Consider the following 26,548-nt stretch of genomic DNA (forward strand, 5'->3'; position numbering starts at 1 on the left):
ATTAATTCTTAAGAAAAACAGGACCCAACAGCTAGGACATGGCCTAGCACCATCAGTGAGGCGTTGGTGCTGTAAGAATCTGGCTGGGCTGGATTCTTTGGACTGGGCTTTGGTATTCTCCTGCTGAACATCAACAATATCACAGAACACCAACATCAGACAAGGCGATTCTATGACTATAATGAAATGAGGGTGGGGAAAGATCAAGACTACTTTATAATCATGTCCAAACACAGACAGAAGCAAGGCTACTGTACAAACCACAAAAACACAACCTTCTTTCTCTCCTGATACTATGAATGATCAATTGTTTGGTCTTCTATTTACCAATTACATCTTTAGCTTTACTTCCTTCTTTCATCCTTCTAGATAAGGTTTACAAAGATATCTAATCATAGAATTACCCTCAGTTCCTAACAGCATGTAGTCTACAGCAATTTTTCACTTTCTTGAAACTTCCCTCGAATCAGCAAATACAACCGAAATCCCATACCATCCTAACACCTTTGTCTTCAGACAACCCTCGGTTTCCAGGGTGTGTTCTTTCTGTTGCACTAAGCAATAAATTCAACTTGTTTAACTCCAGAGACGTTCATTGCCGTCTCTGGCTAGAAAACATTGACAATGCCAGTTGGAATAATGGAAGGATGAAATAATAAATGGAATGTTTGCAATTGCAGGTTGAAGAGGATAAGATTATGGACTGGAAGCTTCTCTCTTTCTCTTTTTCTTCTGCTCTCTTTTTTTCTGTCTTTCAGCCTAAACCATATAAACACACAAAATACAGCAGGAGAAAAAAGATTTATGTCTACTCCCTCTCTATAGACTGTCTTTTCGTTCCATTCCTAATTGCATCAGAAACACGAGAGCTCAGTTGCCATCACCCTCCCATAATACTACAACACGTATCTGTAGTGCACGATGTATAAGAAAAATCAGCTGCCATATAGAGCAGGAGTTCTGTAAAGGTGCAAAAGGCAATTATACATAGGCCATTCCTCAGGGAAAAACCAAAGGGTGTTGCCTCTTTCCAAGTGTATTTCAGTGCTCTCAAGTGCCAGACATTCTTATATCCACTAACTGTAGTCAATAACCAGAATTAAGAATCCAGATCACTAGATAGCTCTTGTCAAGAAAAAAAAAATATGGAGGTGGTTGGTACCCATCACTTTGGTGGAGAGCGGGAGTTTAAGGGGTGACAGCTTTACAGCCCAAAAGCTAGGAATATTTCAACTGTGAAAGGGAGGAAGGGGGATTGACAAAAATGGCTCTCCTGGGTGCAGCAAATCAAGGGGGCTGCTCCACTGTCAGGGGCACAAGAAGCTAGAATGCTTAGTAATAGAAAAATGCAGAAGCATCTCAAATATTGCAAGCCTGCCTCTGCCAGGCCCGGCCCATGGGAACACGAGGCATGGTTATAAGCCTGATTTTCGCTGTTAGCAGAAAGCTAAAATCATAGCAGAAATCTCAAATTTGATATTAAAAACTTTGTTTTAAATAAGAAAATAAAACTATACCATTCATTGATTTTTGCTTTGACATCTATTAAGGTGGCAAAGACTAAAAATATTTTGTGTCATAAGGGATTTTATAGTGCTGCTAATATGTTTCATGATTCAGACTAATATAATATCTCAAGTATTTAAAAAATGAATTAAGCTGACATAATATTTTTAATTCCAAATGACAATTTGCAAAACTGTACATCATATTAAAAATTTAGTCTGATAATTCAAACATATGCACAATTCAGTTCTTTCTCAATACAATTTAATGTTAATTTCATTATAAAATATACTAAAATGCTGGGTTTTTCAAACCTGTAAGATTGTTAAACATATCTCCAGTAGCTAAGAAAAATTAACCCATCCCTTTATAATGAAAAGGTTTAGTACAATGTGATAGCAATCCATCAGTAAAGACATGGTTCTCTTGAAAGTCATTATAATGCATCCTGACAACTGGTTTAATTATCAAACATTGCATTCATGAAACATAAATAGAAAGCCTTCCCCTTGAGAGAACAAACTGACCACCCACCCAACTACCATTAGTTTATTTTCAAATGCAAAATGCACTTGCTTCATGGGAACTAGCAAAAAATAACATTGTGAAAGAAACTGAAAAAAAATAAATAAATAAATAAAAGAGTAGAGACAGTTTTTAAGTAAAATCCTATTTGTGTTATCTTCAGTGTACTGACATTTGTATTTAGTCTAGTATCAACATCAGACAATGTCACAACAGATTATATTGTATATGAATGTAAACATTCATTTAGAAATTTTTAAACCTCTTAGTGTGTTTTATATGACATATCTAGTTATAGATTATACATGCCTGTTAAGTTGTTAGAAATGGGCTGACTTCAGCCTGAGCAACATAGAGAAACCCCATCTCTACTAAAAAAATACATGGGCGTGGTGGTACAAGCCTGTAATCCCAGCTACTCGGGAGGCTGAGACAGGAGAATTGCATGAACCCAGGAGGCAGAGGTTGTGGTGAGCCAGGACAGTGCCATTGCACTCCAGCCTAGGCAACAAGAGCGAAACTCTGCCTCAAGAAAAAAAGAAAAGAAAAAGAAAAAGAAAGAACGAATAAAGAAATGGGCTGGCTTCACGAAGCTCACGACAGAAATATTGCACTGAAGCAGTTTCTTTAAGATGTTGAAAATTAGGGTATGAATATAACCACTTCAGAAGATGTCAAATATATCGCAATAAATGACACATTAATGGCAAGCTTACATTTTTAGACCTTCATTTTCAGGGCCTATTCATTATTAATATGAGACTGATTAATTTATTTCTTTTTGTCTAGCCAGCAAATCAACCACATCTTAAACATTACATAAAAAGTCACAGCATAGTATTATCTTTAAAAATTATAACTAATATTGAATTCTCAGTTCCATATTTAAACTACAATAGTGGTACAGCAACAAAAAGACATATAAAGAGTAGGCATTCGTATATCCATTTGTATACTTGCTTTCTTATATTTAATTTCCAACTGTATTTTAACTTGTCATTTTTTTCTTCTCTTCAAGTCAGACTCTACTACATTTTGGTCATAGTTGATATAGAGGGGTAGTAAAATGGAATCTTTAAGTTGTTTTTAAAGATCATTTGTTAAATTAATGTAGTAATTTACCCCAAGGGAACCTCTAGCTGCTTGGCTTGGATGCTATTGTGCATATGTACAAAAGTGACGTACAGCTTTCGTCAAGAATCATCAAATTTTAATAAAGAGACAAAAATGTCCCTCACTCAAAGCACTGACCTAAATCAGACATTCACTTGCCATACACTCATATAGTCACCTTAATTATACTACTTCTTTTTTTTTTTTTTTTGAGACGGAGTTTCGCTCGTTACCCAGGCTGGAGTGCAATGGCGCGATCTCGGCTCACCGCAACCTCCGCCTCCTGGGTTCAGGCAATTCTCCTGCCTCAGCCTCCTGAGTAAGTGGGATTACAGGCACGCGCCTCCATACCCAGCTAATTTTTTTACTTTTAGTAGAGACGCAGTTTCACCACGTTGACCGGGATGGTCTTGATCTCTTGACCTCATGATCCACCCGCCTCGGCCTCCCAAAGTGCTGGGATTACAGGCTTGAGCCACCACGCCCTGCCAATTACACTACTTCTAATCATTAAAATGATACCATACTGTCTAGAAGCAGAGAGAATTTCATTTGGTGCCCAAATGAGGAACTTTGCACAAATCTTTACATACTCAGCAAGTAAAGTTACCGTTCACACTGCACACTCATGTAAGAGATACAGATATACATCCCAGAAAGACCTCTCCCTTTTTCCCATGGACAAGACTAATAAATGTGTTAGGAAAAGTCTAGTTTTCCCTTGAAGGACACTTAGTTAACTTGCTGGCCAGTTTCAAAGTCTTCACATTTTCCCCAAAACACAGTACCTTAGAAGATGTTCTTTGTCCGAAGCGGGAGGCAGGGTCATGAAAGGAAATGTCAGTTCCCCCAAAACTATCATTTTGGTTAATAAGAATTGCTGGTGTTGGAACCATACTTAAAAGAAAATTGGAATCAAGCTCCTCTAAGGAAAAGTACTTATGATCTTATTAACCTGAGCATTTATTAAGCAAATATTAAATTTTTGGTTATGCGTAAAATTTGGTCACAGAGATAATGAAATCTTTCAAATCCATATGCTTTGCCCTGGGGAATACATTTATTACCTGCTGTGATGTCACTGGGTAATTTTCCTGGCTGGTAGAGATTCAGCTTAAGTTTTCCATCACTCAGAAGGAGAAGGATACCCCCTGAAACCAGCTGAAGTTCACTGAATAGCAGAAGCCCTGCCTTATTCCAAGTTCGAAATTGAAAAGTGGCAGAAACCTCTTCCTCTCCAGAGAAGTCTGGCAGTGCTAAATAACTCCTGGAGCTCAGAAAAGTCACGGGCATAGATTGTGGTTGTGAACAAGAAAATGACACATTTCCCTGAGAATAAAGTAAAAGAAAAAGCTTTCAGAATGTTATTCACATCACATTAGTAACAGAATTTGAAGGCTGCTTTTCAATCTCACATTATCCTCGATTTAAAAAAAACAACCACCTGCTATCAACATGACAATCCAAATCACTGCCCTGTTTCTTAAAGGTTCTTCAACCCTTTTCTGTGCTCTTCTCTCCATTTGTCAACTTTAATATAAATTTAAAAGTCAACGAAGTCAATCTTATTTAGAAGTGCACACATTGGAATAAAACATTTGGTCCTGGTCAAACGAAAACATTTGGCTCTATCATGAATCTGTGAAAAGTGAATTCACTTTTATTATAAGAAAATGTGTTGTTCCAATGAAGGAAATAACAAAAGCTAAACAGCAAAACACACTAACCCATATGCTACTCTATAAAGTAAAGTCAATTATAAGACTACCAAGCCTAGAAAAAAAAAATGGAAACATTTTTAACAGCTGTAGATTGGTCTTTTTTTTTTCTTAGTGATACGTAATAGTTATACATACTTATGAGGCACAGGTGATATTTGGTACATACATGTAATGTGTAACGAGCAAATCAAGATAATTGGTACATCCATCATTTCAAACATTTATCTTTTCTTTGTGTTGAGAACATTGCAAAACTTATCTTGTAGCTACTTTGAAATATACTATAAATCCTTGTTAACTGTAGTCACTCTCCTGCACTACTGAAAACTAGAATTTATTGCCCCTTTCTTTCTAATCATATTTTTGTACCCATTAACCTGCAGTGTGATCTTATGCATCATTTGGACAGCTGCCTGATATCTTACCAGCAGCAAATCCTCTTGCCAAAGAAGACTGAATGGTCCTTGCAGTTTCTAGAAACTTGTGTTATGGAAAAAATACACACATGCATGCATGTAAACATACACACACACGTATCTATAATATTTTTATTTTCCTTTTACACAATTTCCATTTTATAAAAAACAACTATTTTAAAAGCTTGCTGGTTGTTATGCTCATATAAATACCACCAATTCACACATAATTAGAAATAAAATGCTGTGTAAACAATAAATATACTTGTGGTGTGCTTTGTGTTTTGCCCAAACGTCAGCTTTAATTTACATACTTTGGATGAGTCTGTTTTAGCTAGAAACCATGTTTCCCAGAATCCCCTTACTTGCCTGCTTCTGAGTAAAAGCCAAAACAGAGAGTTTGGGTGATATTTGACAGTTAGAATTAAAACACCAGCAACACATTTTGCCCCAGAGGTTTTTTCTGTAATTATGTGTGATGAGGGATGGTCACACAGTGGCTGGTTTGTCCCACTCTGTCCTTGCTCTCCTGCGCTATGGCCCATCTCTTCTTCCCGACAGCTGGCCCGGCTGAACAACAGCAAACCCAGGCCCATCCCGCATGCATGCCTGGGGACCCACAAGGGTAGTGGCTACCCACAGGCAGCAACTGCCCGTGTTCTCTTCAACCCTCCTAGCTGAAAACGTCTGTACACTCCAACACACCTCCACACACCGTTGCTTTAGACAGAATTAATGACTCCTCTGATCCGCGCACTTCCCCTGCCAGGCCATTCGTTTTTTAGCTCCTCTGAAAATTGTTAAGGTCCAAGTCATAAAATAGATGCACTGTTCACAATACTTATATTGGTGTGCTTTCCCTAACTAAAACCTAACCAAGACAACTATATTTAAATTCTGCCCCATTTCCAGAGAATTCGAATATAATGCCATTTGGACAGATTGGCAGAGGCAATATTGTAACACATCCTATATTTGCTTGTGGTATTAAGATCTCTTGGTGCAGATTTTCTACACATGATATTTCTTACATGCTGTTTTCTCTTCGTCTCTTTATCATGAATGATTAGGGCAAAATACAAGTTTTTCACATGTCTCCCTAATATACATGGGTGTTATCTGATTCCAGAAACTCTGTATGCTTATCTGGTAAGTTTGTCAGGGAATATCTTATTTAAAAAATTACAGAGGAGGCTGGGCACAGTGGATCATGCCTGGAATCTCAGTACTTTGGAGGCCAAAGTGGGTGGATCACCTGAGGTCAGGAGTTTGAGACCAGCCTGACCAACGTGGAGAAACCCTGTCTCTACTAAATACACAAAAAAATTAGCCAGGTGTGGTGGCAGGCACCGGTAGTCCCAGCTACTCAGGAGGCTGACCTAGGAGAATCACTTGAACCTGGAAGGTGGAGGCTGCAGTGAGCCGAGATTGCACCACTGCACCCCAGCCTGGTGACAGAGCAAGAATCTGTCTCTAAAGAAAAAAAAAAAATTACTGAGCAAAAGAAATTAGATGACTGCGAGTAATGACATCACAATAAAATTAAAATATCAACCATAAAAACACTGCTTTACTTCATATAAAGACAAAATAATTATGCCCCAAAGTTTTAATTATTTCAGATAGAATCAATCTTTTATATGCATATTGCCAATCAAAGAAAAATACTTAAATAAGAGTAACCTCTAAAACATCCTGTTAAATGGGAACCTAAACTGGAGCAATTTTACTGTTTGGAAAAAGAAATAGAGTTTTACTAATGTCTTCATATAAAGACTCTTACCATAGCAATGATCTGTGGTTTTTGTTGCTTGGCCGAATCAATGATATTCACTCCATTATAATAGAGATTTTCTAAGCATCCATGAAAATTTCTCTGTGGGAATGACACTGATTTTCCAGCTGCTGGAATCCCTCCGAAGCTGATCTTAGAAAGAAAAATGGCATCAATAATATTGTTTAGTGATTCTTCTAATAATCTGCTTACGTTATTATGATTAGCAAATATAGCTATAATCACCACACACAGATCAATTTTTCATAATCCTACACACAAAAATTAAGATATAGATTAAAACAAATTTATGCGCATTTGGCTTTTATTCACACTAGAACTTCATTTTTACAAGTTGCTGATCACATCTGGCTTTGATATCTATTGTTTGATGAAAAATACATCTTTATATCATGGTAAAACTTGATCTGTTTGATACTATAACCAATTATTATATTTTATTTTAGATACGTTTCTGGCACATACTGGTATTTGTGCATTTGAATCTATTGCTAATGAATTAAGTAATCAGTTTGCTGCTACACATACTGATATTTGTGCATTTAAATCTATTGCTAATGAATTAATCAGTTTGTGGCTACATTCCCTTTATAAATCCATACTGCTCACAATTACCCAAGAACACAAAGAAGTCATAGAAAATATCCTGTATTTGTTTGTGGTAGTAAGATCTCTTGGTGCAGAAGATCTCCTATGTGTTATGCTCTGTAACTATATATTTCAGGTAAAAAAGATGATCTTCCTCTATAATAATAAATGTACACGCTGTGAGAAAAATGAAGCTACAAGTTCTACGTGTCCAAAGCTGCTACTGTAAGTTAGGCCGCCTTGGGAAATGCTTCACCTGCTCTATGATTTACTGTAAAAGGTGGGTTCTTTATAGTGTATTTTCCTTTGGGAGATTAAACCACATATGCATAATAAAATCAGGCTTCATTGAAACACAACCATCACACCTCATCATCAAGATTCAGGAAACTGAATTCTCCTTGTGCGTGGAAATGATGCCTGTGTTCGTCCACTGTAAAGTTGATTAGTTTGCCCAAACGCTGGATGAGCACTGAATGCCAATGCTGATCATCTAGCAGGCTGCCCAGGGTGAGATTGACCAGGGTGGAAGTAGAAGGCAGTTTAGCTTCACCTTAGAAGGGGAAAAAAATAACAGCACCATTACTGCCAGTTTAAAGAAAAAAAAAAAAAAAAAAAAAAGTTTCTCTTTTGTGGACCAGCATCTTTCACGGTAATTGCAATCTCCTTTCATGCATTCCATTTCAAACACTAGGATGGATTTCCCTGAAGTTTGAATATAATAGGCTCTCAACCTTGTTGCAATTTCCTCCACTGTTAATTCTTTTTATCATTATTACCAATTGCATGCTCATTTTCTATGTAAATTTCATCTTTGCTACAATCTCATTATTTTAACCACCTCAACATTTTTCAATGACCCATCTCTTCCTTTATGATGTTAGAAAATAGCTATACAGTTCTATCAGCACTATTTAAAAAACACTGAATGAGGATTTTGTGCAATTTACAAAATACAAACCATTTTTACATGAAAGAGCAATATTGGCATATGTACAAGCCCTTGAATCTGATAAGGCACTTTGACTGTTAAAAGATAAGCAATAAAATCATAAAGTTACTTTGGTAACTTTATCAAATTTTTTAGCACTTCACCAAAGAGTTTTACCTGAATTAATAAGTAAAAAGAGTCTTCCTTTTCTTAATTGAAGTGTGATGTGATCTCCATTTGGCCCTTCCCTGTGGAGTAGAACCCCATCACTCTGCATGGTTTTGAATTTCAAAGAAATAATATCTTTTATGGGGCTCAGGGATTTTTGATCAAATCTGTAGAGAAGGAAACTTTTTCCATCAAGATCAACCACTTCTGATCCTAGAAACAAAGATATTAGAAGTCATTCTAAGGATAAATATATTTTTCATTAAAGCAATTTAAATGCATTATAGAGAAAAAGCATTATATATACTCACACACATGCATATACTAATGACACAGTTATATTTTGATAAACCCACCATAAGTTAAAAATACTGTAAGTTGAAAATGCATTTAATACACGTCACCCACCAAACCTCATAGTTTAGCCTAGACTACCTTAAACATACTCAGAACACTTAACATTAGCCTAATGTTGAACAAAATCATCTAACACAAAAACCATTTTATAATAAAGTGTTGAATATCTCATGTAATTTACTGAATACTACACTGAAAGTGAAACACAGAATGGTTGGGTAGGTACTCGGTCTATGGTTGCTACTGAGTGCGTATTGTCTCTGCAGCACTGTAAAGTCAAAAAACCATAAGCTGAATCTTTGTAAGTCGGGGACTGTCTGTGCAGTCCAGCTCCTGAACAGTCAAAAGTAAAGGAAAATATAACCACCAAACGTCTAAATCCCTATTGACACCTGGGGTTGATTTCATTTTAGTCTTTACTAATCTGTTTATGAAATTCATGATCTAGAAATATATTTTTAAATGTATTCCTAATTTTCTCATATATAATGTCAATAAATATTATATAATTTTCTCATTAAAAATAATATATATGAGAAAATTATATATTTATATGATATATTTTATAATATATATATAGAGAGAGAAAGAGGCAGGGTCTTGCTCTGTTCCCCAGACTGGAATGTAGTGGCAAAGGCACTATCTCAGCTCGCTGCAGCTTTGACCTCTGAGGCTCAAGAGACCCTCCCACCTCAATCCCCCGAGCAGGGGGAACCACAAGTGTGCACTACCATGCTTGGCTAATTTTATTTTTTAATGAAGATGAGGTCCTCATTAGGTTGCCCAGGCTGGTCTTGAACTCCTGGGTTCAGCCAATCTGTCCACCTCAGCCACCCGAAGTGTTGCAATTACAGGCGTGAGCCACTGTGCCTGGCCTTTTTCCCATATTACTAAAGGCTATTTCTTCTTATTCCATTAAACAAAGTTATAATTAATATACATTAAATCACTTTACATATTTCACAATCAGTGTTTTTAATGATATTCTTGAAATTCTGAAGTTAAATTTTTTTTTGGCTCCAGAGAAAGTGGTTTTGATATCTCAAAATTCTTTCATCCATACACTATGTTAATGAGATCTATACACAAAGATACACACATAGCATAGACTCATCAAATGCCACTTTTAGTACACGTTAAACTGACCTTTGTGTTTTGTCTTATTTTATTATGTTTGTGGTTAAGTGACAGTGTTTAAGAGCAATATTATTTTCTGTCTTCTCAAGGGCATTGTTGGAAACACCCTGACTTAATGATATTGTAAGGTCTGTTCTGCAGTATTTGTGTCGTAACTGTGACACTGACATGTTTTTTTCAACTTTCTGACCGTGTCTTATCTACTTATTGTCAAGATCACTCTTCTACAGTTCATCTGAAAAAAGATGTCATGTTATACTAGTAACATAGCAATACATCTGTCAAAATCAGTTGCACCTGCACAAGAGACATAAAAAAAAAAAAACAACTCATAACACTTGGAAATCCTGACAGTACTGTCTACATTTCATAAGTCAAAGATATTTTAAGGCAATTACCCTTGAGAGTGCATTTATGTAATAAATGAAGAGGCTCAAAAAATACAATGAAATATGAAGCTATTTTTCAACTGGTAAGCTGGCTTCTTCCAGTCAACAAAATGACATTCCAGTTTACTCATCTTGTTTCATTTGACAAAATTATTACAGCTACTCGTAAGCCCAAATATGCATTTGATTCCGATTATTCATCATATTTTATGTGAATCATCTATATACACCACCCTGCAAATTTTTGTCAACTATTTTATGCAGCCATCTTTTGAAGACTCAGAAGTTTTATTTTTTCACATTTTGCTAATGTGCTTATAAAGAATTCATTCACCAAGTGCACATGAATAAAGATTGCATTCTGTAGAAAGAATAATGTTAGCCTAACAATCATTCCTTGTTACATAGCTGAATGAATGTGCATGGTAAAAATATAACTGTGTCAAATACAAATAATGCATCCTATGATTATTAGATTATAATAAATTAAGAAAAATTCCAATAAGACAGACTTTAAAATGCTGACACATTTGGAGCAATGCAGTTATCTCTGAGTTAATGTATCACTTAAAGGCAACTATGACAGTAATGATTTCATTTTAGATAAAGACTATTTTTGAAATTAGCTACCAGGAGAATTTTTCCCATTAAAGGTTTAGCTTGTGTTACTTTAGCCTACTAGTACTTTTTTTTTCTTTTTCACCACTGTTATTATTACATTACAATGATCATATTTATCTTCTGTGGCACCTAAAGCTTTTGTGCCTGGAATATTTCAATCAGCCATGGTATAGAGAAAAACATATTAAACCACTGATGCCTAAAGCAATTGCATACTCTTAAACGGAAGCCACTTATCATTTTCTCTCAGTCTTACTGTCTACTTGCTTCACAGGTATACGACTACACAATTCTATGAATTCATTCAATAAAATTTTGTTTGACCCAATGTAGAGTCACTGTGTGAGATTCTAGGATTAAAGAAAGATTCAACACAAATATAGCCCCTGTCCTCACGGTGCTTCCATTTAGTGAAGACAGACAGTATTTAGCAAGTGAACAACTAAGTTCATAAAAGCGTTACAGATTGTAACAGGCATTCTGATCAAGAGTAACAGAAGGCGGGAGTCACTTAAGCTAGTTGATAAAGGGCTCTCTCAGTTCTCAGGTCTAGAAAAACGAGACAAAGGCAGATCTTTATCAGTAATCTTGCCACTCTCTACAGTCTTCAAGTCCTATAACTTGTCTCCATAAACTAGGATTACTCTTGGAACATTTAATTTCAAGAGGCCTAGACATTTTCCCAGCACTGTCCGATTCACTGCCATAAAAGAAAGCTCTGAGGATTGCTGAGAAACTACAGTGACAGGAAATAATTTAGTGCTCAGAGTATGAGTAAGATTGGTTCACCTTGAAAAAGGGGGCCCAAAAGGGAGAAGGTACAGAAAGAGGGAAATCAACAAACTAGCTATAGTCACATCATAGATTTCCTAAACAGGTAAACAATACCCTTCAGAGAAAAAAGAACAAAGAATAATTCACAACGCAAGTACATTATCAGTACAGAAAAACTTCAAGGGGTATACACATAATATATAGAAATAGAGTCTCATAAAATGAAAAAAATTCTGGGTGATTTTTAACAGCATTATTTTAGATACAACACTCATTGTAGGTCACTTTTTTATAAGCATTTTTTCTAAAAAGTTATTTGCACAAACACATTTGATATATTTTTTTAAAGTCATCTTAATTACAAAATACTGAGTTATGCTGAATAAAGTTAATCATATGAAAGCCTGAAAAAAAAAAGGAATCTTTTGAGAGAGAGCGAGGGAGCATTTGAATTCTATATATTACCAGCACCCAGCTGTCCAAAGATGCTGGTGAGAGACAGAAATATAGTTTCTCTTGAAAGTGATCTTACCACTGTTAAGAAAAATTAGAAAAAATAAAATAAAATAAAAAAATAAAAGGAAATAAAGCAAAGAAATAATTTCATATCTTCTCAATGTCATAGTGGAATGTCTTCTAACAGGTAAAGATTATTTAATTCTAGGAGAATTAATACATTCTGATTTTAGCATTTATTACTGAATACTAATTAAGGCCAGAGTCTCTAAAGTTGCATGTCATCTGCAGATTTTTGCTCAGTAGAAATGCAAATAGCTTCTGTCTAGTAGAAACTATATCTCCAAAGGTTATGGGTTTATTGTCCTGTTGGATATTAACTTCTTGTATATCTACCTAGTAACATTATTCTAACATGCTTTCCTGCATTCCTATAGATATACTCAATCTCTTCAATTTTCTTTGAAACTAGATTAACCATCCTTTTAACTCTTTCATTAATGAACCAAATACTTCTTTGATACATGTATATTCTGTATTTGAATGAAAGATATGTTTTTATGTTTTTTTAAATTGACTTTAACATTGTTAACTGAAAAAATACATTTGGACTTTACAACAATGACCAAGAAAGCAACATATCAAATCTTAGCCATCACCAGAATTTATTTTCACTATTCTACAAAGATTTTCAGATATCTGAGCTCTTAAAAAAGCAACAGCAATCCAAACAGACACAAAAATCTAAAATTTCAGAGTGATTTCACAGCAATAGGTCTTTGTATTGGTACTAATCCATAAAAGATCTGAGTAAACAGAATTATTTAAATTAGTACAAATCAATATTTATTTTAGAAACACTAAACTAAGCATCCAAAATAACATTAATATTTAAATTAACAGTCAATATCACATTTATTCCTATCTTTTATAAATACCTTTGGAAAATAATCTTTTTTTTTTTTTTTTTTTTTTTTTTTTTTTTTTTTTTTTACAGGTCTCCCTCTGTCACCTAGGCTGGAGGGCAGTGGCATAATCTCAGCTCACTGCAGCCCTAAACTCCTGAGCTCAAGGGCACCTCCAACCTCAGCCTCAGCCTTCCAAGTAGAGACTACAGAAATGTGCCACCATGCCCAGCTAACTTTTTGTATTTTTGGCAGAGATGGCATTTCTCCATGTTGCCCAGGCTGGGAAAACAATCTTTTGTACACAGTTGAATTGTATAAATAGGAAAAGTAGAGGTATTAGAAAACTGACCATAGGAAAAACGTGAAATCTGAAGTTAACGAAGTTTGTAATAGTAAAAGACCTATAGTCTAAAGATGTAAGAGGAGACTTGTTGCTTGTTTGAAAGGAAGAATAAGAATTATTTCTCTGATTGTGAATTTGTTCATTAGTATGCTTATTAACTGAGGTTTTATATATAGATATATATGTGTATATATATATATATGCATAGATATATATGTATATATACACATACACACACATATATGTATTATATATATTTTACATTCTATATTTTTAATGATTGGGTTATTATCAAGATTAATAAAGTGACTCTGTCATACATGGGCTCACAATGGGCAGGGCATGAACTCTAGTTTTCTAATAACAGTTGCAAACTGTTCTGACAAATTCCCGTCTTTGCCGTCTAGCCCCCTTTTCAGCCATTCGTAATAATACATATTTCTCGTTAGCATAGTTATTAAGGCAACTTGTCCGTGTGGGTTTGAATCCTCACTCTAACTTGGGCAAGTATGTTAGTTTCTGCCACGGCATGGATGTGGTTTGTCGCCATTAAAATTCATACTGAAATTTGTTCCCCAGAGTGGCAATACTAGGAGCTGAGGCCCACTGGAAAGGGCTTGAATCATGGGGCAGCTCCCTCATGAATGGTTTGTGGCTGTTCTTAGGATAGTGAGTGAATCTCTTCTCTCATGAGACTGATTGGTTCTCATAAGAATGGACTCATTCTTGTCAAAGTGTGTTCCTATGAAGCAGGACACCCCTCAGGTTTTGCCTCTTTGGACTTTTCCACATCCCCTTTTGACCTTCTCCACTGTTTTCACCCTACAAAAGCCCTCACCAGAAGCCCATAAGATGTGACCACCATGCTTCTTGAACTTCCCAGCTTGCAAAACCATGAATGAAATAAACCTCTATTTTTCATAAATTACCCAGCCTGAGATATTCTGTTATAGCAACATAAAATGGACTAAGACAGCTTCCTATTACTGTTGTAAAGCAACCACAAACATAGTCTCTTAATACATCACAAATTTATTATCTTACAATTCTGGAATTCAGAAGTCCTAAAATCATGGAGTTGGCAGGAGCTGTTTTCCTTCTGAAGTCTCTAAAAAATAATCTATTTATTTGTCTTTTCTACCTTTTAGTGACCACTTGGCTCGTCATGGCCTCTTCCTTCATGTGACCAGTGTCACAGCATCTTCAAATCTCTCTCTTTCTTTCGTCTCTCCCTCCCTGCCTTCTACTTTCCTTTTATAAGGACTTTTGTGACATCGGGTCCACCTGGATAAACCAAAATAATCTCCCCACTGTAAGAGCCCTAAGTTAACTACATCTGCAAAGTGCCTTTGCTATGGTAACTCACAACATATTTACAGGTTTCAGGGACCAAGATATTAAGGAGGTATTATGCCCTCTATCACAACCTTGTCCCTGTTGTCTCATTTGTAAAACGAGAATAATAGTACAGACTTCTTAGGATTGTTGTATGCATGCTTATCTGCCTAGCTTTTAGAAGCTGACACACAATTAGCAGTCAATGAACATTAACAAATACTAATGCTAATACTAGGATTTAGTGCTAGAATATCGGGCAGGAAAATGTGCATAGCAAAAAATAAGTACATTTGGTGTATTTGTGACTCTTTAAATAATCATGAATTGCTGAAGTACACAAGAAACCCTTAATTACCAATGTCACTGCCAGGTTATTCAGCAAGGATGATTTCAAGCCATCTGTGGGTTCTGTGGCTTTTTCTCTGTCTGTCAGCTCCTGCCCAAGCTGACTTACCACAGCAATTGTTGGTGACCTGATTCCTCCTCAGTGAATACCTCCATCTCAAATCTTCACATTTAGAGCAAGAATCAAGGAAAGAAGAGACTCACAAAGATTGTAGGCCCTACTCTCATATCAATTCTCCCTGTGACCCTAGGTATAGCTTGCTTTATTTACACAATTCAGAAATAAAATCTCCCATGGAATTAAGAGCTTTGCAACAGAAAATATTCAAATATCTTTCAGGGAGTTGTGTCAGACATAGTTTTCCTAAAATGTGTATTCTGCCTTTTTTTCAGCAGCACGTATTTATGGAGAGCTTTCTGTGAATACCGTGGAAGACACAGTGATGCATAAAAACAAAGAACACTTTTTATTTTTTTTTGAAAGAGCTTATAGTCAATTGGGGAAGACACACAACTCTGAGATGCAATTATTCATGCCTGTCTTCAGAGCTCTGCTTTTGTATCACGGCTGCGTCGTGAATGATTTCTAAGATGTGCAGGAGAAGAAGTTGATCCGCTGCAGCCTCTGAGAAGGGTGTCAACTAAATTGTAAAAGTGCTTTACCTTCTTAAGCAGCAAACTTTTTCTACCACTGCATATTTCACATACACACACACACCCCTCATAGTAATATATTCCAGTTTTCCTGGTATCTTCTCCCCACCCCTGCATCGTACCCTGGCTCCAGAAGTTTGAGTCTTTTCAAATTTTGAGGGGTTGTCACTTAAAAGAGCAATGCCCCCACAACCCCCAAGTGAATTACTAAGAAAAATATTCAAAAGCACAAACTGAGCTTTAGGGTCCAGCTATATTAGAACCAATGGAAAAGAAACACTTGGGATCTCCATATACATTCAACATTCAACATCCTGGGTTTGGCCTAATGTTTACCAAATCAGACTCTCAGGAATTCTAACCTGGAACAGGAATACAGGTCCCTGAATGAGTCTGAGGCAGATGGCAGCATAAGTGTTGTTTGCTAGGAAGAACCTATTCTCTGAAAATAAATGACCTCACTGCATATTGAGTTGTACCTGGAAATAAATTGTGCCATGGAAATAAATGTTTTATTCATTTATACTGTGGGTGGTACTTGCAGATAGTTGTGGAGGTGGTAGAGATTTGTCCCCGGAAGATGTTTTAGGGATAAATGGATTCTGTGAATTAAACTATGAATCATGGAATTATTGCTGAGGTCAGATGACTACAAAACTTAAAAGAGAAAAATTGGAATAGAAAATACATAAATTAGAAAATCAATTTTTCAATGATAGAAAATTAACTGCATTTCAAGGTCATGAAAGAGTTAATAAAAAATACACTAAAGTCTTTCATTAATTCTTTGGGAATCTCCCCAAAATATAAACAGAACAAGAGTGTCGCCTTCAAAAATCAGAGAAAAAAAAATAATATAGCTTTTTCATCAATTGGAAAGGGGTATAGACCAAACTCTTCTTAGTTAAACATGAAGTCACCCTTAAACACTGATCACACTGTTTATTCATTTGAAAATTATTGCCCATGAATTACGAAACAAACAGAGGTCCAATTTTGATTCTGAGAAACACAAATCAGACTGAGTTGCTGTTTAACTATTATATAGTGAAATATTAAAGTAGCAGCATGATAGATAGGTACTCGAGACCTGCATTACTGAATTGGTTTTTTAAAGCGATGAAGAAAGACCAAGTACTCAAGAAATCAACAGGAAATAGATTGTACTATTTTTGCATGGTAGCATAAAAAAACACAGAATGATTTAAGGTACTCCTACGTTTAAAACAACTAAAATTAATACAGTAAAAAGGAAGAAGGCACGGAAATCAAGAGCTATATATCACTACAGGGGAAAGATGACTTTATTATCTTTTTAAATAGACCAAGGTAAGGTCAGTAACAACACACCAGGAGGTTATGGGAACAAACATTATCATTCTCACTTAAATATCAATCCAAATTAACCTTTTAAACAGATTTGAAATTAGTAACATCTACTATGTCAAGGACACTTGAATGTGTCATCAGAGGATGTAAGTTGCATTTCTATCTCTAATATTTATTTGCAACTTCTGTAATGTCACAGAAGTTACCTAAATGCTGATTATCCATTTCCTTATTCGGATGTGTACAGAAAAAAATCAGCCTCTCATACTACGCAAAGATGCTAGAGGGATCAAATGGAAATACCAAAATGCCTCAAAATTTATTATTTTGTATACTGTTATCGTTTTAATAATAACAACACTTGGAATCACATGTTTATCTCAAAGGTATCTCTCTTTTGATCAATTGCTGTTGCAAGAATGTAATACATTTGTGATTTTTATGTATTTATGATACCATTTATATCATGGATAATCAGATTTTTAAAAAATTCAACCATTTAACCAATAGTTATTGAACACTGTGCCAAGTGCTATGGCGGGAGATGCTATTGCTACAGTGAAAACATTTGTCCTCAGGGATGCTCCATCCTGAAGGAAGAGAGCAGGCAAATCCTCCTGTGTACACAGACATATTTACACATTATAATGTAAATAATATGTACAATTACAACTTGTAATTGTACATATTTACCTGGTCTATTTAAAAAGATGGTAAAGTAGTAAAGATATGTTAACTGTAAATATTTATAAATTATAACTGTTCATATTTACAAATTGTACATATTTACATTTGTAAATATGTACAGACAAATATGCAAATTCCAGAGCATGGAAGGAAAGGACAGGGTTTACAGGAGACTTTTGAACATGGAGATTTAAATGTGGTTGGTGACTGGGGACATCTCTAAGGAAGTGCTATTTAAGCTGAGTAGGTAACCCTATCTGTCAGAGGGGTCAGGAAAGGAGGAGGAAGTGGGAAAAGGGAGGGGGTGAATATGGGAGGGATGAGGATTGTTAGGCGTGTGGGATAGACAGTGGAGCGCTGGATGGCGCTGGCAGGGAGTACATGGAAGTGGTCCACAGGGAGATGAATTACTGGCTGATCACCTAGACCCTATGAAGGCTTAGTTCCAGGTTTTGTTGGATAAGTCTGCTTGGGTTTTGTTCTTAGCCCTAGGATATAACAGTATGTCCTCAGGTACAGTCTTTACTCCCAAGGTAATACATTAGTGGGATTTCTTTCTTCCCTTTTTAAAAAATCTCTACTCCTGTGACAGATAACCTTGTGGCATTTTATTGAAAGCCCAAGATATTTAACAAATTCCTTTAAATTGGCAGGACTTGAACTCCAAAGGTGGTCCTTCCAGCCCTAGGCAGATACTAAAATCTTCAGACTTTTAAACTTCTACCTCCTGCTTTCTCCAGGGCTGTTTGACATTTCATCCTGAGCATGTGAGTTACAAGAATTGGCCAAAGATCTAAGGGAAATGTGTCTGCAGGAGCAGGGACCCTTATCCTCTTACCTCCTTCTTTTGAATATTTCCACTCAATTTCTAGCCTCTCTGGCAACCTTGAACTCTGACCTTAGTCCCCCTATGCTTAGTAAAATCTGGCTATTTTCTGTTGGTCCTTTGGTAAAAGTAAGATAAATGTGAATTTCCCAGAGTTTACTTCCCTTCTTCCAAGAATCAAGTCCTCTCCAGTTTCTTCCATTTCATTAATAAACTTCAGAACTCTAAAGCATGTTTTTAAAATATATTTTATTTAACACTTATACAACTTTTATGGGTGGCAGTTTAGTCCAATAAAAACTACGCTGTCTTGACTGACACTGAAAAACAAATCTTCTCTCTTGTTGTGAACTCTTATAGTTAGCTTGAACCCGTCATTTATTTAGGGCTGTCAAATAGACACATTCTATTATTCCTTTTTATTTATCACCTAAAATATTTAATTAAAGAGATACACTCCCCTCTTCTATCTGGTTATAAGTTACATAGGAAGAGTAAAACATACTTGGTGTCTCCTCTCTTTGTTTATGAGTTTTCAGAATATGGAGTTGGATCTTTATGTCTCTCATAGATGACCAATGGGGCTTTTCAATTGCTGTTATCATGAACTCATTCACTCAAACATATTTAATTTGTTTCAAAACTTGGCAGTTACAATCCTTATTGATACTAAAACATTTTCATTTTGGTCAGTGAGAATCTCTTCAACTGATGCTGAATTCTTTTGCCATGACCCTGATAAGTTTTCATAGTTACCTTATTTTCTAGTATCTTAATAGCTAATCTTATTTTAAAAGAACTTCATGTTATGGTTAATACTGAGTGTCAACTTCACTGGATTGAAGGCTGCAAAATACTGATCCTGGGTGTGTCTGTGAGAGTGTTGCCAAAGGAGATTAACACTTGACTCAGTGGGCTGGGACAGGCAGGCCCACCCTTTATCTGGGTGGGCACCATCTAATCAGCTGCCAGAGAATATAAAACAGGCAGAAAAACATGAAAAGCCTAGACTGCCTTCGCCTCCCCACCTGCATCTTCCTCCATGCGGGAGGCTTCCTGCCCTCAAGCATCAGACTCCAAGTTCTTCAGCTTTGAAACCCGGACTGGCTTCCTTGCTCCTCAGCTTGCAGATTGCCTATTGTGGAGCCTTGTGATTGTGTGAGTTAATACTCCTTAATAAACTCCTATGTGAATGTATATATATATATTCTGTATTAGTCAGATTAACACTAACTAATACAGATTTTGGTATCATGAGTGGTTCTAGAAAAAAACAGAATATTAAGGATGGAGTTCTTTAGTTGTTGGGGGTTTCTGGAGTTGGCTGCTTAATATGACTAGACTCAAAAATGCTAAGGACTCTACTTCTAATAGTATGGAGAACACTGACAGTCCTTGGCATGAACTGTTTAGAGAGTCAGGTAAATTAATGCATTTGACATTTACCACTCATGAGAGGCAAAGAGTTTAGTGACTCTATATATAATATCCTTGATCATATGTGGAGAACCGAGGAACATTATGAAGCTGGTTGGTTGCTCCTAAGTTCACTGGACAAAATGATGCAAGAAAATGATAAACTCAGGGATTCTGTCCTGGCTTCAGAAGTAGATACTGAGCCTCAAATCTTCTAAGATTGCCCAGAGTCAGAGTCTTATCTCCTTTAGAGAAAGAGCTGAACTTGTGGAAAATCAGACACAAGCTCTTACCATGTGAATGGCTGATCTGCAATGGCAGGTGCCTGCACAGCCTCACCAGGTGTCTACCGTTAAAATGAGGGCATTGATTGGAAAAGAATGGAACTTTGCAACTTGGGATGGGGACATGTGGAGGACCCTGATGAAGCTAGGAACACTGAGCTTGTAAACTCTGATGAACCTTCCTTGCCAGAAGAAACCAGTTCCCCATCCCCAGTAGTGGCAACATCCCCTCCCAGACCCATGCTGCCATCAGCCTTTCCACCTTTGTCTGAGCAGATAAACCCTGCACTGCCTGAGGCAACAGTGAAAGCCTCCCCTGAGGCAGTTTCCAAGCAAGATAATGTTGATTCTCCTCAGGAGCCACCCCCAAAACCTCTGTTTGCTTCTATACCTATAACTAAAGTCCTGGCAGGCTCCTAGAGGTGAGGTTCAGAGTGTGACCCATGAGGAGGTGCACTACACTTGAAAAGAACTTCCTGAGTTTTCTAATTTATATAAACAGAAATCAGGAGAAGAGGCATGGGAATGGATATCAAGAGTGTGGGTAATGGTGGAAGGAACATAGAACTGAATCAGGCTGAATTTATTGATTTCAGCCCACTAAGTAGGTATTCTGCATTTAATGTTGCAGCTCAGGGAGCTAAAAATGTTCTAATAGCATATTTGCTTGGTTAGCTGAAATATGGATTGAAAGATGGCCCACTGTGAGTGAGGTGGAAGCCTGATGTCCCCTGGGTTAATGTAGAGGAAAGAATCCAAAGGGAGATGGGGATGGTGGAATGGATTAGTCACTTTACACCTACTCATCCCAGTTGGGAGGGTCTCAAAGATATACCCTTGACCAATACCTTGCAAAATAGATTTGTGAGGGCAGCACTCGCAACTATGAAAAGCCCTATAATTGCTCTTCGCTGTATGTCAGCTCTAACAGTGGGAACTGCAGTCACTCAACTACAAAATTTAAATACAATAGGAATAATTGGATTTATTATTTTGGCAGGGGCCAAGTAGGGGCAATCAACCATCAAAGGAAAGGTGAGCATAGCTACTATGGACAGCAGAGGCAAAGTAACAAAAAGAATAGTCTGACTTGTGTAGAGCTCTGGCATTGGCTAATTAATCACAGTGTTCCTAGAAGAGAAATTGATAGGAAGCCTCCTGTATTCCTACTTAATTTTTACAAGCAGAAAACTTCTAGGTTGAATGGATGAAAGACTAATTTGAAATAGAAAAACAGAGAATCACAGCCCTTCAATCAATTTCCAGAATTGAGTTAGTTTACAGACCCAGAACCCCTTGAATGAAGGGGAGGCCAGGTCCCCTTGAGGAAGGACCCCACTACACTACTGACAATTTACGCTGTTAATCTTTCTCCCATCCTTCCCCAGGGAGACCTCCAGCCTTTTACCAGGGTAACTGTGCACTGGGGAAAGGGAAATAATCAGAAACTTCGGGGACTAATGGACATTGTCTCTGAGCTGAGATTGGTTTTAGGGGGCATAAAACAGTACGGTGGTCTTCCAGTTAAAGTAGTGGCTTATGGAGGTCAGGTGATTAACAGAGTTTTAGGTCAGGACCAACTTACGGTAGGTCCAGTGTGTCCCCAGACTCATCCTGTGGTCGTTTCCCCAGTGTCAGGATGCATAATTGGCAAAGACATACTTAGCAGCTGGCAGAACCTCCATAGTGGCTCCTTGACCAGTAGGCTGAGGGCTACTATGGTGGGAAAGGCCAATGGAAGCCATTAGAGCTGTCTCTACCAAGAAAAAAACAGTAATTCAAAAATGATATCACATCCCTAGAGGGGTTATAGAGACTAATGCCAATATCAAAGACTTGAAAGACACAGGGTGGTGATTCCCACCACATTCCCATTCAGCTCTCCCATTTGGCCGGTGCAGAAGACAGATAGATCTTAGAGAATGACAGTGGATCATCCTAAGCTTAACTAAGTGGTGATTCCAATTGCAGCTGCTGTACCAGATGTGGTTTCATTGCCTACTCATATTAACACATCTCCTGGTACCTGGCATGCAGCCATTGAGTTGGAAAATGCCTTTTCCTCCATTCCTGTCCATAAGGCCCACCAGAAGCAATTTGCTTTCAGCTGGCAAGGCCAGCAATATACCTTTACTGTCCTACCTCAGGGATATATCAGCTCTCTGGCTTTGTGTCATAATCGTATTCAGAGAGACCTTAATAGCTACTTAACAATGTTTAGTACTCAATAAACTACTTAATACTTAATAAACTCATACATATGATACATATATACACACATATAATATATACATATATATCATATGTATGAGTTTATTAAGTATTAAGTAGTTTACTGAGTAAACTACTTAATATTTAATATGTATATAGTATATATATGTAGTGTGTGTATAATATATATGTATATATATATATATACATATATATATATACATACATACACATACATATGAGATGAACCAAACTAACTCCATCTTAAATGTGAGCCTGAATCACTCCATCTTGGCTTCTCCCCCCACCATTTCTCCCTTGAGTGCATACCTGGGCCACACTGTGCAGTGTCATGTTGTGGTTATAACTATAGAAACATATAACCTCTGTAACCATATCCTCCTTGACAAGTCCACTTGCTATTGTGAATATCCCCTTGACTGATTGTATGGAAACTACCGAATACCCCCTTGGTAACCAGCTACCATGGAAACCGCTTGTATCACCAATCATGGGAGCCTCCTGCCTCCTAGTTATCAGCCTCCTTGGCTAACTTGCTTATTCTGCTTCTGTAAAATTCCACTTTGCCCCCTTACCCTGAGCAACATATAAAAGGAAATCAAACCCCTTCCTCAGCACCAAGAGATTTTGAGTGTGAGCTGACTCTAGGTCACTGGCAATAAAGGACTCACAATCAGATTCAGAGTGTGGTACTTTCCTAACAACTCACTCAGATATAACATATATCTCTGTGTGTGTGTGTCTGTGTGTGTGTGTGTGTGTGTGTGTGTGTGTGTGTGTGTCTTATTAGTTCTGTCCCTCTAGAGAACCCTGACTGATACACTCCACTTGTCATCAAACTTAAGATTATAAACTTTGCAAAGAATTAGAGAATTTATACTCGTTGATATTAAGCCAACCAGAATCTTTCTTCTTTTTAAACTTTGACATAAAACAAGATTTTTCAGCTACAATATTAGTTGATAGATAATCTGAGTGTAAGAACTATCTAATTCACCTTAGCCAAGCTTTTAGCAGCATGTGGGACTTGCTCAATAGATAGGTATTGAACTCAATTATAACTATTCTTTCAGCAAAGCTAACAAATTTATTGCTTTTCCTTTTTTCCCCTAACCAGACATATGATATGAGAGATTAGCATCCTGAATAGGCAGAGACTAATATCTAGCTCTCTTTCAGTGTTTTCTTACCCAGGTAAATGTCTGCACTTTTTATGCTACTTTTTAATATTTCCTATTTATGTGTTTTCTAATCTTAAATCTGCTGATGGTTGTATATAATTCCAACTTTGTATTTTATTATGGAATAAAAATGGGAACTTTTTACATAATAAAATGTAGAGTCCCATTTTGTAAGAGTTAATATGTTTTAAAATGACTGATGTTTCATTTATTAAATATGATCCACAATTTTCTCTTAAACTGCTGCATTGAAGCAATTAAACACAATGGTTTAACACACCTGTACATGAAGTTGCTGATTATGTCCAATCTTCCTCCTCAGTTCTTCTCATGCCCTGACCTTTATTCTTGATCTTTAACAGGTTGAACACTAGAATGATGGAGAAAGCATTCCTGAGGCTTACTAAGCCTATCTACACTCATTCATTTATTTCTGTTATTAGTTTTTACCCAGAAGAGTAATAACAAAAAAAAAAAAAGAATGTCTGCTTGCAACCCGGTATAATGTGGGCATGTTATGATTGGAAGAAGAAAGCTGTTCTACAAGTGGGTGGAAACTGTCCCTGATTTGAATGTGGGACATTAGAGAAGTTGTCAGAACCAGAGATTTCTATACTGAGAAAAGAAAATGAGTAAGAGAATTATCCAGGTAGAGAAATGAAGGCTGGGTAGGTACATGGTGAATGCCCTAGCCATCGTGCAAAAACCCTAAGGCTAGAAAAATTATAAAATCAAGTCTTGCCACAGAAACAAATTAGTTGAGTACGGCTTGACAGTTGGATGTTATTCTGTCGGGGATGAGGAAGAGATGATCATGCGCTGTAAAATGAGGATGTTTATACAGTAACTACAGAAAAGGAATTTAGAATTTACACTAAGGACAATTACCTCAACAATTCATCCACAGTTAAAGAACATTATCTCCTGTGGTTTAACGCTGCTTCCTAAAGCCATTGCAGGCATATTCACTTTTACCCATTTATTTTCCTTTGTTCACCATTGTTTACTTCTCTTTGAGACATATAGTATTGTTCTGTAGCATCAAACATATTCTTTTCATTTTCTTTCTTTCTCTCACCACTTATTTATTTCTATACATTTCTTTGCTAAATCTATAAACATGATCACTGCTGCTATGGCCAAGATATTTAAAATTTATAGATTCTCTTTGATCCTATAAAATTTAGCTGCTGCTTCTCTCATTACTCAGGAAACAACTTCAAGTTTACCAAAATAAAAGCAGAACATGCTCTTTCATATGGATTTTCCATTCACTTGATGTTCCTTCATAACAAGTTATTGCCCTAACTTGTTAGGGTAGAGGGCAATAAAATTATGTGTGGTTATCACAATAGCCATTTTCCTGCAACAATCACAGGATAGGCTTACATCTATGACCTCAGCAAACATGTACTAGGCACAAGGGGAGCCTGGTATAAAAATTTTATTGCACCTGAAAAACAGTACAAAGGAGCTGCTTTTATTATGGCAGAAATGCATTCCCATTTTTCAAGAACTGAGCAGTCATTCAAACATAGCACTTCACATTTTTGTTATTAACAGTAGTACAATAAGTGGGATACTTTATGATTTACTAACAATAATGATAGATAGGTTTTAATTCTACATCTTCAACCCAGAGAGCTTGCAGTTCCAATCTTCCATATATTACAGGCACTTAAACTCAATGTGTCAACAGTGAGTTTAATTATCTCAAGTCCTTCCACAATCTATTTATTCTCTCATTTCCAATCTAGTAAATGACACCCCCTTCCAGACAGTTGTTCAAATTCGAAGAAAATAAAAAGGATTGCAGAAGGAAGGAAAGAAGAAAAGCAAATTTGATAACTCAGTGTTACCCCACATACAATAACCAAGATCCCTTGATTCAATGTCCTCAGAATATTTTGAATCTACTTACCTGTCCCTTTACCTTTTTCTTTGAGCCAGGTTTACTCTGTCACCCAGGCTGAAGTACAGTGGCACAATTTTGGCTCACTGCAACCTCCACCTCTCGGGTTCAAGCGATTCTTCTGTCTCATCCTCTCAAATAGCTAGGATTACAGGTGCACGCCACCACACCTGACTAATTCTTGTATCTTTAGTAGAGACACAGTTTCGCCATGTTCATTAGGCTGGTCTTCAATTCCTGACTTCAGGTGATCCACATTCCTCGACCTTCCAAAGTGCTGAGATTACAGGCGTGAGCCACCATGCCTGACCCTTTCTCCCCCTTTACTGATTGCTGTTCCTTTAGCTTGGGGTTCTACCATCACTTGCCCAAACAAGAGTAAAAGCCTTCTAATGAGCTGCTGCCTCCAGATTTCACCCTCTAACCTGTAGCCCTAATTTCGGTCTGGATGACTGTACTCAAATAATCATCCCAGTAATCCTCTTTCCTGTGCTTGACTAACGTACAGCACTTTCCCTATTTGGACTATCCTCTCAGTCTCCCATGTGAAACTATCTGCAAACTCATTTCAAAAAAAAATTTTTTTACCCAAGATG

At 36.8% G+C, this 26,548-nt stretch overlaps 1 protein-coding gene across 5 annotated transcripts in view; it reads right to left on the reverse strand.

Annotated features, from left to right (window-relative positions):
* The window catches only part of CNTNAP4 (contactin associated protein family member 4), a 369,359-nt gene that overhangs the window by 185,956 nt on the left and 156,855 nt on the right, over positions 1-26,548 (reverse strand). For 4 of the 5 annotated variants that reach the window (XM_074404947.1, XM_074404931.1, XM_074404936.1 and 1 more), the window contains 4 exons: positions 8,773-8,976; positions 8,033-8,217; positions 7,065-7,208; positions 4,212-4,473 (listed from right to left, as the gene is read on the reverse strand). In XM_074404947.1, coding sequence (XP_074261048.1) covers positions 4,212-4,473; positions 7,065-7,208; positions 8,033-8,217; positions 8,773-8,976 — 795 coding nt within the window. Of the gene's footprint in view, positions 1-4,211; positions 4,474-7,064; positions 7,209-8,032; positions 8,218-8,772; positions 8,977-26,548 lie in introns of those variants that run through there. The other variant, XM_074404960.1, reaches the window with a different exon arrangement.

The sequence above is a fragment of the Saimiri boliviensis genome, chromosome 1, assembly GCF_048565385.1.
Source record: "Saimiri boliviensis isolate mSaiBol1 chromosome 1, mSaiBol1.pri, whole genome shotgun sequence".
In the NCBI taxonomy this organism is placed as follows: Eukaryota; Metazoa; Chordata; class Mammalia; order Primates; family Cebidae; genus Saimiri; species Saimiri boliviensis.